The sequence below is a fragment of the Felis catus genome, chromosome A2, assembly GCF_018350175.1.
Source record: "Felis catus isolate Fca126 chromosome A2, F.catus_Fca126_mat1.0, whole genome shotgun sequence".
NCBI classification, from domain to species: domain Eukaryota; kingdom Metazoa; phylum Chordata; class Mammalia; order Carnivora; family Felidae; genus Felis; species Felis catus.
Window position 1 is genome coordinate 136,044,208 of NC_058369.1, and position 12,575 is coordinate 136,056,782.

General features: G+C 38.8%; 1 protein-coding gene across 6 annotated transcripts in view; it reads right to left on the reverse strand.

Annotated features, from left to right (window-relative positions):
• CTTNBP2 (cortactin binding protein 2) overlaps positions 1-12,575 on the reverse strand; it is a 172,832-nt gene that overhangs the window by 86,200 nt on the left and 74,057 nt on the right. For all 6 annotated transcript variants that reach the window (XM_045041278.1, XM_045041286.1, XM_023240808.2 and 3 more), the window contains 1 exon segment: positions 770-994. In XM_045041278.1, coding sequence (XP_044897213.1) covers positions 770-994 — 225 coding nt within the window.

A 12,575-nucleotide genomic window follows, 5' to 3' on the forward strand; every position in this document is an offset into this window, starting at 1 on the left:
GTATCAGTAGTCTTGGCAGCCTATTAGAAGGGCAAAATTTCAACCTCTATTTCCTTATGGCTGATCGCAGTAAGTTTTTATCACTTAGAACTCTTTGAAGCATGCACTCAAGTACAATAAATACATGTGTATGTTGGTGGGGGAGGTGAGAAGGGAGGAGGAGGTTGGTTTAAATGAAACACATGTGAGCAGGAGCCTGGAGGTCTGCAGCGGACACAGCCATCAGACCCCAGGGGCAAGTTTGAGACTAACCAGGACTTCAAGATGATATGTTGTGAGATTGCATACACCACACAAATTTCATTCTATTATCCTCATGCTAATTTCATTTTCCAAAATCATCATTTAAAAAAGTAATTTCTAGTTGCAAAGAAATATTTGAGACAGAAGCTGGATGAATAAGTTGGGGACACCGCCATTTGATCAGGGTTCTGGTTGCAATCCTGGCTATCCCACCTAGCAGTTAAACGTATCTTATGGCACTAGAAAAGTCCAGGGGGGAAAAAAGAAAAAAAAGCATATTTTAAAGAAAGCATCAAAGTAACCATTATGGGAAACATACGTTCTTTGTTATACTTATTTATAGCTTAGTGTTATTTTTGAGTTATATTTGAAAAGGGCCACCAGAATCTGTTGGCATTTTGTATTTCTAAGCATTTATCCCAACCCTTCTTGAAAATAACATTTAAGAGCAAACAACAACTTTGGAGATGGTTTCTTTATTCTGCGCTGTATTGTAAGAAACATGACTGTTTGAAAGTCTCAATACCTTCTTTTGTCTGCTCTCAGCAGCAGCCAGCTGTGTGGACATCCTTTCTTGCATCTTTCTGCAGTGGGCCATGACTGCTTCAAGGATGGAGAGGGGGTTGGTGCAAACTGGCTTCTTCTCTTTATCGCCAGCACCTGCTTCATAGTCTCTCTGTAGTGCCAAGAATGGGTCATTTAAATTAAATCTCCCATACCGTTCCTGGATAAATACTTCTTTCCTGCGAGCCTAGAACAAAATCAGAGGGACATATTGAAGAAAGAAATAAAAATATACAGAAAGATATTTATAAGAAGGTTTTGTGATTACTTTTCCAAATGGTATTCAATAGAGCTGTTTTTGAGTAATGGCTTACGTAAGATGTCAGGCAGTGAGAGAGAAGTGAGGAGAATGTGACCCCAATCCCTGACTAGCTTGGCATGCCATTCAGCCTACTTTCAAGCTTTCTTCCTTTAAGAATGTCTTTTAAATTACAAATGATGCAAATACAGCTTTTTCCCATGATGCTCACTCCTTCAGGGATCTGTATTTTAGGTGCAGTCTTTCCTAATTTAAAGTAAAATGAGAAATACCAACAATTAAAATAACTTTTAGCAGAAGTTCAAAAATAAAATCATCTCTATCCTGATAGAACTTGTTTCACATGATACTCATCAAGTTAACTCACAAAATATAAATCTCCTCCAAGTTTTGTATAGCCAGAAAGAATTTATAAGGATATTTGCTAGAGAAGAAAATACTTCATGAAATCTTTATGTCAAAAAGTCACAACATTCATATTTCGTGAAGTTTGACTAAATTACCACAAACCTCCAGAAGATTCAAGAAAATGCAAATATCTCTCATTGTTGAAAGGCATTAAAATATAGTTCACAGAGTCCCAGAAAAGAACATAACCTCATTTTACTCTCAATGTTAGTCCATCAGTGTCAAAGTTAATTTCGCATCCACATGGCACTCAATGCAATTTTCTATAATTAGCCTACAACAGTCTTTGCATAAAATGGAAAATAGCAGTGGAAATGTATTAAAACTAGCAACATTTTCCTAACTCGGGTCATGGGGAATAGCCACTAGAAAACAATTATTCTATGTCACGGTCAGTGAGAAAATTAAATTACTTTCCAATAAATCAAGCTAATTATCCAAAATGTTAAATGTGTTTTCTAAAGAAATATTACATAAATTTACTCACTTTAAAAGTAACTGCATTGAACAACTAGACTTTTCCATTTTTAGACCACTGTCAGCAAGCCAACAACTAGATAAACACCAGTGCAAATGACAAATGGGAAAATCTAACGTTTCTTTCCCTATTACCAAATTAGATTAAGAAATACAGTTTACAAAAAGCCCAATTTCACGGTTAAAATTAAGCTACCTTCAGAGGATCATTTTAAACTTAAAAGTCAACACGATTTAGGAGTCCAAAAGCATTTGATATTTCTAGATTCTTCAAATTTAATTATGTGATCAATACACTGAGTATCACTTCCAAGATGTAATTTCAAAAGCGATTTCATTCTGCCTTCACTTTTCTCTTAATTTTCATTCAACATAGTAATGCACCCCCCACCCCTGGATGAAAACTTGAGATGCCTCTATGGTTTTTCTCTTACTTTTTTTTTTCCCTCTTACTTTTCTCTAATACAAGTCCTATTGTCATTTTAAGACATAAACCAGTCTCAATTTGATTAGAATATCCAACCTGAGTGGTATGACCTCTTCCCTTCCCCAGCTAGGATCTGCTGCAAGTTAACATGTACCACGTGGGAAAGGAGGGCTTATGAAAACCTCTCTCCCTTTACACACATCTGCTCCCCCTCTTTCTAATAAGTGGTTCTCCAATAAGTAGTTCTCTCTGTGTTGGAAGGGACAGGAGGTAGACGATAAAGATGGAGGTGAAGGGAGCAGGAACATTCTATGTGACTGGTTCAGTTGGAAGACTAGCCTTACCCAGTATGGTGAATAGTTAAAGCCTGCTTTTCCCTATGAAGTACGCGGTGACTTTAGAGGCCACCGTCTCCTCTCCCACTGCTGGGTCTCTTCAGTCAGTTTCCCTCAATGCAGGTCATAAATTTAGGACTGACTACATAATCTGCAAGGCCCACTATACAATGAAACATAGAGCTCTTTGTTCAAAAATTACAAATTTCAAGATGGTAACAACATACCATTTAAGCAAGCAGGAGGCCTTCCTAAGTGCATGGCCCTCTGCAACTGCACGAGTCGTACACTCAGGAAGCCAGCCTTGCATACACTCCTTATGTAGCATCTAGAATCTAGTTTTTGCCAACTGAGGTGCCATGTTCTCCAGACTTGTCTACTGAACAGGACCTGAATCAATCTCATTCCCACTCTTTGGTGCTCATGGCCCAACCCAGTCTATAGGAAACACTCATACATTTTCATCTAAACAAAATGTGGGAGTACAAGATGACAGGACACCCAGTTGGTAATCTCTATTATGGGAAGAGTCTAGTCACTCTGAGCCTAGTAGGGCTGTCTTCTCTTAAACCTTTTGCTTTGAGCTCCTTTCAAGTAGGGGCATTTTTATTCAGCTGACATGCTTTCAACCCACCATAGAACAGACAATGGGTATGTAATGTATTCTTGCTGCGCAGATAAATGTAGCATCCAACAGACTTAGGAAAATGTAATTTGCAACCCAGAGCCCTCTAAGGAAAGAGCTCATGCCATTTTCCCTGTTCGAGGGAGTCAAGTTTCTTCCCAAAGGGATAATCTTACCAGGAACCTGGGGAGTAAGTCAGGCCAATGTCAGACTCCTCTATGCAGAACTAATTCCTAAGAAAATGATGACCAAGTAGTAGTTTACCCAATGCTTGAGGCAGAATTAGGGGATCCCAGGAAGGACTCAATTAACTCTCCAATCTAAAACAAGGCAAGAGCAGTTTCAGGAAAACCACAGCGGGTAGCAGCTGGTTTTCTACGGTTCATGATTCTTTGTACTAACTACACCCCAAATCTGGATTGTATCTAATAGAGGCATTCTGCTTACCACAGAACTGTCAGAATACCTTTCTAAGGAAACCTCAGTCACTTTTCTGCTTACAGCCCTCAGTGCTTCCATATCCACTGTTAAGCAACCCCCCCCCCCCCCCCGCCGCCACACACACACACACACACACACACACACACACACACACACACCCCTCATGCCTTTGTCCATGTGATGCTGGCAGGTTGGGACACCTTCCCCTCCTTAGCCCAGGTAACTTCCCACTAACCACTAACCCTCCCTGCCACCCTTCCTCCTCTTTTGCCCATCTCAAGTTTTAGAGTTTAGCTTAATTTGGATTTAGGCAAGCATCTATAACTGAACACATGCCGAAGCCAATTGAAATTGCTTAATTTTACCCATTTTTTCAACTATTAAATGCCTATTCCTTTAACATTCTTGAAAAAATGCTTACCTTTTTCAGGACATGTTAGTTTATAACACACTATTTAATTCTTAATGTACTAAGTTACTTTTGGTAAGGGCAGGTCAACAATACATACACGTTTTAATATTTAAGGAGATCATGTAACAAAAAATGGCTTGATGTTTCTAATACTGGGTATGAAGAGGCCTTTCCCTAAAAAAAGGAAAAGCTGAATGTGCAGATAACTTCTTGGTTTATGCATCAGAATTACTTGAGAATGAAATGCATTTCAGGAAAATGAGTCATTATAAAGACACAGACTATAATTATGAAAACAGGCTTTTAAAGGAACCCTTAAACCTAGCTACCTTGATAAAAATATAATTTCAATCATAATCTGAGGTTTTATAAGATCTTGTCAAGAAATAAAGAAAAACATGGCCATTATTAGAAGAGGATTTGACAAAGTGTTCTTACTTTTGGCTTTCATTGTTCGACGAGATCTAATGAACTAGATTACACCTGACTAGTAATAATACAAGGAAAAAAACTTAAATATTCAACTTGTCCCAGAGCATGTAACTTCCTTAGGAAAAAAATCTAAAACATGTATTGTGGGGCACAATTAAAACAGAGCACCAATTAATTTTAAAAAACATTTAAAAACATATGGCTGGGGAGGCACCTGGGTGGCTTAGTTGGCTGAGTGTCCAACTTCAGCTCAGGTCATGATCTCATGGTCCGTGAGTTTGAGCCCCACATCAGGCAGGCTCTGTGCTGATAGCTCAGAGCCTGGAGCCTGCTGCAGATTCTGTGTCTCCTGTTCTCTCTGCCCCTCCCCTGCTTGCACTCTGCCACCCTCTCTCAAAATAAATAAACACTAAAAAAATATATAGCTAAAATTATTTTATCTTATGAAAAGTCAAAATGATTTTGTAACATTTAAAAAATACTAATAAAAGATAACTTTTATTGAGACATTTATTGCTATGTTTTATATTCATTTTCTCTTAAAATTAAGTCCAACAGACAGCCACTATTTTAATTCACATTTTTAAAAATGTTTTAAAGCATTAATACAGATCTAACTGTAAGACTAAGAAATTCTGTCCTCAGCTTGAGCCTACTCAACACAGCTGCCACTATCTTGGGTGCCAATCGCATAAAACCACAAAGGATGGTTGAAATGATGAGCCCAATCTGACAAGATGGACTTTCTCAGGAATAAATAGGAGTCAGTTCTTGAGGTCAAACACAGAAGTATGAAAACCTTAGGGGTTGCGACCAACACTATCTCAAGGAGTGAACAATAAAATGGAAACTGTTCCTCCCCCACATGTCAAGCCAGAAACTCATTTCCAAGCTTCGTTAATTAATAGAAAAAAGAGATCAGAACTAGACAATTCCTGGACTACTGGGCTCACTTCTGGGTGAAATATTTAAATAACGATCAATACAAAAAGGACCTGAGAACAGAACTCAATTGTAAGAGTAGAAGGAAAACAGGAATGCTTAAAAGGATTTACAGAGGCATGACTGCATTCTTTCAGTATCTGAAGGCATCTCGGTTTAAAGAGGTATTTACTCCCAAACAATACAATGATAGCCACGACAATAAAAAAAAATTTCAGGGGCGCCTGGGTGGCGCAGTCGGTTAAGCGTCCGACTTCAGCCAGGTCACGATCTCGCGGTCCGGGAGTTCGAGCCCCGCGTCGGGCTCTGGGCTGATGGCTCGGAGCCTGGAGCCTGTTTCCGATTCTGTGTCTCCCTCTCTCTCTGCCCCTCCCCCGTTCATGCTCTGTCTCTCTCTGTCCCAAAAATAAATAAACGTTGAAAAAAAATATTTAAAAAAAAACAAAAAACACAAAAAAACAAACTTTCAAGGGCCAAAGCTGTTCTAGAGATACAATAAGCTGCATTGGACTGGAGTGAAATCTGTGTCTCTGGCTGTGTTTCAAATGTAGGCTGAAAAAACATGTGGTAGAAATGGGGTCCAGGGGTCTCAAAGATCGGGAAGATCACTGACTTCCACACTGTCACACTCCTCTCAAACCCCGAAATACTATTATTCCAATTCAAGAGGGATGGAAAATACATTGAGATTCTTCCAAACAGCCAACATAAAAATTTACCTATCTTACGCTTAATTTATCTTATTGGAAAAGATTTCAAGTACACCTAGACAAAAAAAAAAAAAAAAATGAAGCGCTCTTCTAAGAAAGGGAAAAAAAAAATCCCACTTGTAACTAAAAGGGAATGGGAAGCCAGAGATAAGCCATGTCCTCAGAGCTCACTCTCACTCTAAGAGGGGCAGAAAACGTAGGAGTTTGTTTATGCCTTCATATACAATGCACACGCACACACACAGAGCAGGTAGATGGATGGCAGAGGGTAAACCAGCAATGTTTTGCAACCCAGTCCCTGCCCTTCACTGATTGCAAAGTCTTAGAAATTCACCAGCCAGGAACAAAATATAACCCCATGGATTATTTATTAAATGCCAAAAAGTCTGAAACGTTCATTTCACTATATGTGGCAAGACACACACAGCGCACAGAAATGAAGGCGTGCCAGGGTGTCACATGATCTGCCACACCACACTGGAGTAGCAAGTCAAAGAGGCCTATTTTTTTCCTGCTCTTTCTCCTCCGGTCCTCTTTCCTCAACCTTTCTGCCAACTAGTGTTGTACCTGCTCATAAACATAATAACCTGAATGCGTGGAAACTGTCATGCCAGGAATATACATAATGTGTATTATGAATCATATATCAAGACAGACTTAGATTTGATTCCTAAGGCTAAAATTTACAAGTGATACTTCAATAAACCATCAGCTTTCTCTCAAGAAACATAGACCAGTCTGACAAAATCCATGAAATGGCTTGGTTTCACACAAATCTCTCAGAAGTAACCTTCCAACTCTTTACTTTGACCACATATGCCGCTTTCCATCTAGCACACATCCATCAGTGCTCATCTCGGCCAGATACGTGGCCCATGCACACCCGTAAAAATAAGATTACCTTTATTCCCTAACTGGCTCAAGAAAGGCACACAGTGCCACACTGTCCTGTTCTTCTGCTCAGAGTAGACATTATTAAGTTACCGATACACTGGAAGCTGAATCCAGGAGAAGACTCACAATTTGTCCTAATTCATACCTCCAGGCAGCCACCACCCATCAATCAGAAGTGGGACACAGATGAACCTACCTGCCAACTCTGCCATACGCATTTAATTGCTACAGTTAGCTGTATCTTTAACTATACTAGACAGTTAAAACCATGCCTTTTATGCCTCTCTAACTTAACCACGAGCAGAATACTCCACACATACCAGTTAGTTACTTAAGGTTAAAAGAAGTAATCGTTTCTGTAACTGGGGACTGGTAATTATAAATGAGCTTTTCATATAAGAAACCAGAATCATTTTATGTTTTAATTTAAAATTTTTTTAATGTTTATTTCTGAGGGAGGGAGGGAGGGAGGGAGGGAGGGAGGGAGGGGGAGAGAGAGAGAGGGAGGGGGGGAGAGAGAGAGAGAGAGAGAGAGAGAGAGAGAGAGAGAGAGAGAGAGAGAACACGTGAGTGGGGGCAGAGCAGAGACACAGAGGTAGACACAGAATCCGAAGCAGGCTCCAGGCTCTGTGCTGTCAGCACAGAGCCCGATGTGGTGCTCAAACTCATGGACTGTGAGATCATGAGCTGAGCTGAAGCTGGACGCTTAATCAACTAAGCCACCCCAGCACTGCAAAACAAAATAATTGTAAAGCCTTCATGAAAGAGGCACTATTAAATTTCATGAAAGACGCATTATTCAACAATAAAAAAACTATCCAAAAATTTATTAATATTTGAACTATTTTATATTTTTATATAAAATAATACATGTTCACTATGCAGTGTGGGAAAATACTGTTAAGGGGGGAAAACTACCACCCATAATTCAATTGTCAGAAGACAGTCACTATTAAGCTTGCCTTACATTCTACAAATTATTTTAAGCATGTATTAAAAATAGTTACCAAGGACCTAAGCAAATACGTTTAAGTAGCCTTTCCCATTTAATTTGCTATTCCCCATTTCAATAATTTATATCAATATTTTTAATAGTATTGCACAAATCTAACATATTTAAGAAAATCTCACTGTTTATCACTTAGTTTTTGATTGTTCTAACATATGTGGAGGTAACCCCCTGGGAACATTTATTAGAGAAATCCATTGTGGTATTATATCCATTATTCTTTACTGGATTAAAGAATAAAAATATTTTGATGATTTCTGAAATTACCAAATTCCTCTTCAGAGAGTTTGCCAATTTATATTCTCACCACCAGCAGTGGTTTTTTTTTTTTTTTTTTTGCATCTGTGGTTATGAGAGATAATGGTCTATATTTTCTTCTTTATTTTTTATCTATCTTTGCCAGTTTGGGGAGTAGAGGACTGCTAACCCCATAAAATGAAATGGGCCATGATGGCCCTGCTTGTATTTTCTGAAAAGGTTTGTGCATATTAACAATATTTATTTTTTGAACATTTGATAGCTTTTATCAGTGAAGTCATCCAGGCCTGGAGTCTTCCTTTGAAAAAGGTTTTTCCTAATGAATTTTTAAAATAGATATGATACTATTTAGATTTTTTATTTCTTTTAGCAATTTTGTAAGTCATAGTTTTCAAGATATTTGCCCATTTCATCTAGGATGCTCAAGTTGTTTATAGCATTCACTTACTATCTCTGTGAAATCTATAGGCTCTGTAGTGATAACCCCTTGTTTTCATGCCCAGTATCGGTGACTTGGGTTCTTTTGTGTTCTTGCTCATGTTAGGAAAATCTCAATTTATTTTCTTTCTTTCTTTCTTTCTTTCTTTCTTTCTTTCTTTCTTTCTTTTCTCTCTCTCTCTCTCTCTCTCTCTCTCTCTTTTCCTTCCTTCCTTCCTTCCTTCCTTCCTTCCTTCCTTCCTTCCTTCCTTCCTTCCTTCCTTCCTTCCTTCCTTTTAAGTAAGTTCTATGCCCAATGTGGGTCCTGTACTGACAATCTTGAGATCAAGACCATGCTCTACCAACTGAGCCAGCCAGGCGTCCCAGGAATATGTCAATTTTGATGATTTTTTTAATTATCCAGATTTGGGCTTCATTTATATTCTCTACCATCTATTTTGTATTTCACTGATTGCTGCTCTTTAACAATTTTTTATTCCTTCTACTTACTTTGGGTTTACTTTATTCCCCCCTCTTTATAGTTTCTTAAAACAGAACCTTAGGTCATTTTTAGATCTTCCTCCTTTTATTTTTATTTTATTTTAATTTTTTAATGTTTATTTATTTTTGAGAGAGAGACAGACAGACAGAGCATGAGTGGGCGAGGGGCAGAGAGAGAGGAAGACAGAAACTGAAGCAGGCTCCAGACTCCAAGCTGTCAGCATAGAAGCCACTGTGGGGCTCGAACCCATGAGCAGTGAGATCATGACCTGAGCTGAAGTCGGACACTCAACCAACTGAGCCACCCAGGCGCCCCAGATCTTTCTCCTTTTAAATGCAAGCATTTAGGGGCATCGGGGTGGCTCAGTCAGTTAAGCATTGACTCTTGGTTTCGGCTCAGGTAATGACCTTGGTTCGTGAGTTCAAACCCCACATCTGGCTCCATCCTGACAGCGCGGAGTCTGCTTAGGATTCTCTCTCCCTCTCTCTCTGCCCCACCCCTGCTTGTGATCTCTCTCGAAATAAATGAACTTTCAAAAAAATAATAAAAATAAATGTAAGCATTTAAAGCAATAAGTTTTTCCCTAAGTACTGTTTGAGGTGTATCTCAAATATTTTGATGCATTTTTGCTGTCATTCAGTTCAAATTATTTTCTAATTTTACTGTGATTTTGTCTTTGACACATGAATTATAGAGATGTTTTTCTCAGAAGTTTCCAGATATTTGGATGTCTTTTTTTAATGCCTTATCCTTACTGGTTTCTCATTTAACTCTGTTGAGGTTACTGAATACATTCTACAAATGTCAATTGATCAAGATGGTTGATAGAGTGTGTTATTCATATTTTCTATGTTTTTACTGTTTTTCCCCTAATAACTACTTGTTGTTCTATCAACTACCAAAATAGGTATTAAAATCTGTAATTATGAAATTGTCTATTTTTCCCTTTAAATTTACCAATTTTTGCTTCATGTATTTTGAGGCTCTATTACTCGTCACATAAACATTTATGTCTTTGTGATAAACTGTCCCTTTTATCATTATGAACTGTATTATCTCTACAATACTGGCTCTGTTTTTGAACCTTCCACTGTTTCCTTTATCTTCCTATTCAGAATTTGCCAGTATAAATGTTTAATTTGTACCTTAAATCCTACCAACCAGTAGGACAAGCCTCTTTCACAATATCAGTTTCTAAAAATTCCTTTGTTATACTACCAGCTTATTCTTCTAGATGAAATTTAGAAGTTGATAAAATAAGTCTCAAAAAAAGCAATTATAATTTTGATTGGTATCATGTGCAAATTAGACAAACATTTGAAGAAAGAGACCTTTTTCATAAAACTAAGACTTGCCACTGGAAAATAATCTTGCTGTTGTATCTTCCAAAAGTTTTCTATTTTAAAATCAATTAGCATAAATCTGAGAACAAGAAAATTTTGGCAATATCCCCACTTTCCTAATTATCTCTGTACATATTTTATCTTGATTAAAACTGTTAAAGCAGTTCTGAATAGAGGCTGCTCATCAGAACCACGAGTAACTCTGTAAACAGTTTTCGCCCAACATTCAATGATGACTCTGTGAAGATTCCCCTAAGTACTTCAATGCCCCCACCAAGGAGAAGAAGAACCAACTTCTTGCTTCTCTTTACACTGTTATACCATTATTTCCATGCTTAATATCTTAATGCTTATTTCAAACTAGGTAAATCTTTAGGGTATTTATTTTTCAAAGCAGCTTTTGGATGAGAATGTTCTGTTTCTCTGTCAATCTGAGTATGATTTCTATTTCCTTCTTCCACGACCACCACCTGGTCTGGGTGAAAACATTCTTAGGTGATAACTCTCAACACTAGATATTGTTTCTTTGCCTCCTGCATTCAATAGTGCGCAGGAGCAAGTCCAAGGCCAGATAGATTTTTCTCCCTTTTTAGGTAAACCTTCCGCTTTTCTGCCCAATTAATTCCTTTTCGAACTTTAAAATTAGTAAGTAACATTTAAGATTATTCCCAGTGTTGGCTGGTATTTTCCTGCCCTACAGATTTTTTAACATAAAGATTCTGCTACATCTCACTTGCAGCAACCAATCGATTTGTCCTGGTGTTTTTCAGGAACATCCATTTTTCTCCTGGTGGATCTCCATTCGCCACCTTCTAAACATACGTATCTTTGTTTCTACTTTATCACTTTAATCCTTTCCTCTGGGTTCTGGGAGAACTTCTTAAATTTGTTATGGATTTCATTTTTTATAATGTTGATTTTTCACTATTAGTGCTAAAACATGCTTCAACTCTCCTAGTGCATTTTAAATTCTAACCACTGTCAGTCCTGTCATCCTCACTTTACAGAGGAGAAACCTGAAAGGGCCTGAGACAGGTTGTAGAGCCAGGAGCTGTGGAGGCAGTACCCACTCCAGCGATCTGCCTCCGACGGCTACGCTCTCTGTTCCCCAACTCTGCAGCCAGTTCACTCTCCATCACAGTCTGGCTCATCCACCATTCAGTCTCACTCCAAAGTCTATGTTTCCTTGAATTTTAAGACGCAAAGCAGATGGTGTCTAAAAATTACTTTCTAAAATTTACTTGCTTCTCATAATAATTTTGTCAAATGTAGGTCGTTTCTTTGCATTTTAAATGTTAGGTTATCTTCCCTCTTCTTTGCTACAAAATCTTTCATAAGCCTTAGGTTTTTTCTTTTTACTCCATCTTTGGACCAGTAGGAGTTAACCCAGATCTGGTGTTTATCTGTAAGCAGGGCAGGTAGAATCTCTGAGCACCTTTAGTCTCCAGCTGGTTGCCATTAAAATGCTCCTCTAAGAGAGGGCAGTGGGCAGACTGGTGCTAATTTACATGGCAGTGCTCCTCTCAGCTCAGAGGGGAGAGGAGAAGTCAGAGCCACAGCCCCGTGAAACAGGTTCCTCTGTTGGGCTCCTCCCGGCGGCCTTGCGTGTCAAGGACAAGGAGTCTCTCTGGCTGCACCTGCCCAGGAGGGACGAGAGCATGTCTGTGCCAACGTCTGTGCTGGCAGAGTATCGGGGGGTGGCACTGATGTCCAAGACAGCCTTCCTGGCAATGCCGCTTTCTAGTGCTTCTCCTTCACACTTGTGGAAGAGATTTATGGTGGCAACTCCCTAACCTATCGCATAGTCTGCCCTCACCCCTCCAGATACCAGGTAGGTACCAGTTGGCCGGCTCTTACCAAGTTACAGGTCCGCCTCC